Below are 1,693 nucleotides of genomic sequence, written 5' to 3'. Positions count from 1 at the left end.
TACCTCAGTTTGTGTGAGTTTGGGTAGGTTTATGTTTAACTTTTTGAGAAACCACCAAACTGTTTTCTACAGCAGCTGTATCATTTTTAATTCCCACCAGCACTTGTTATTTTCAGGAGTTTTTTTAATAGCCATTTTAATGGGTGTGAAGTGGTATCTGATTGTGGTTTTGATTTGCATTTCCCTGATGACTAATGATATTGAGCATCTTTTCCTGTGCTTATCGGCCATTTGTATATCTTCTTTGAAGAAATACCTGTTCAAGTCCTTTGCCCATTTTTTAACTGGGTTGTTTGTCTTTTTGTTGTTGAATTGTGAGAGTTCTTTATATAGTCTGGATACTAGACCCTTACCAAGGATCCCTGGATAAGCAATGGTTAAATGGTTGGCTGCTAACCCAAAGGTTGGCAGCTCAAACACCCAATGGCTCCACAGGAGAAAGACTTGGCGATATGCTTCCATACAGATTATACCCAAGAAAACTATGGGACAGTTCTACTCTGTCACATGGGGTGACTATGAGTTGAAAATTGACTCGATGGCACCTAACAACAACAGACCTTTATCAAATATATTATTTGCAAATATTTTCTACCATTCTGTAGGTTGTCATTTCATTTTCTTGATAATGTCCTTTGATGCACAAAAGTTTTTAATTTTAATGAAGTCTAGCTTATCTATATTTTATTTTGTTCATGCTTTATCCTGAGGACATTATCTAATCATCCATTGCCAAATCCATGATTTTAGTTTTTGCCTGAATCTCTAGTCTAACTAGAATTTATTTTGAAGGTAGGAGGTAGGAGGTGCAAACAACTTTTATCCAAGTGGATAGCAAATTCTCCCAACATAATCTATGCTACTCAACATCAATTTATCAGAAGCTAAGTTCTTATCTATATTTGAGCTTGTTTTGGACTTCCTATTCTGTCCCACTGATACACTGTCAGAATATACAACATGCTACAGTTTTAACTTGTATCTTGTGATTTTTATTTTAATGGCTGGTAGTCCAAATGCTCCTGAATCTCCTTTTTTCCCCAAATTTTCTTGGTTATTCTTGATTAAGTGTTTGTGTAGATGAACCTCAGAACCATTTAAGTTTTAAGAAAAGATCCTGTTGGAATTTAAATTGGAATTGCATTACATTTATGGAGTAATCTGGGAGAGCTGCTCTCTTTATAAGAACATAGTGTCATGTTGTAATTGTTTTTATTGTTGTCATTCAGAGAGCCTCCACCCAGGCGCTGGTGCAACACCTGTCAGGTGTACTACATGGGGGACCTGATCCAACACCGCAGGACTCAGGACCACAAGGTATGAGGGTCTGTGTGCTGTGAAGTTACCGGCATGTGCAAGCTCCAAGCCGAGGGCTGGGGAAGGAGGGAGCCCAGGCGAAATATATGTTGGCATTGTCTCTGTGTGGCTATTACTCATTGTGTGGTTCCTGGACGAATCAGTTATATTTCTTCTGTGGGCCTCAGTTTCCCTGTCTATCCCGTGGGGGCAAGGCACTGTCTCATCCTGTCATTCGGCCATGGGGCTTGTGGGGGTCCTTTGAATGACTGCCCTCTCTCCCTTGTCCTCTCTTTCCCTGTCCTGTCTCTCTACTGCCATGTGCTGTCATCTTATAGTCTGCCACACAGGGAAGGGATGTGTTTGCCCACCTTCTGGTGCAGGGGCAGAGTGCAGC

The 1,693-nt window shown here is 40.6% G+C and overlaps 1 protein-coding gene across 1 annotated transcript in view; it reads left to right on the top strand.

Annotated features, from left to right (window-relative positions):
- Nucleotides 1-1,693, top strand: part of CIZ1 (CDKN1A interacting zinc finger protein 1) — a 25,048-nt gene that overhangs the window by 21,264 nt on the left and 2,091 nt on the right. Inside the window, 2 exon segments of the mRNA XM_023730614.1 lie at nt 1,230-1,317; nt 1,635-1,691. Of these exon segments, the coding sequence (XP_023586382.1) occupies nt 1,230-1,317; nt 1,635-1,691 (145 nt within the window).

This window comes from Trichechus manatus, unplaced genomic scaffold, assembly GCF_000243295.1.
Source record: "Trichechus manatus latirostris isolate Lorelei unplaced genomic scaffold, TriManLat1.0 scaffold00038, whole genome shotgun sequence".
NCBI classification, from domain to species: domain Eukaryota; kingdom Metazoa; phylum Chordata; class Mammalia; order Sirenia; family Trichechidae; genus Trichechus; species Trichechus manatus.
Note: the sequence above shows the minus strand (reverse complement) of the source record. Positions and strands in the feature narration are given on the sequence as shown.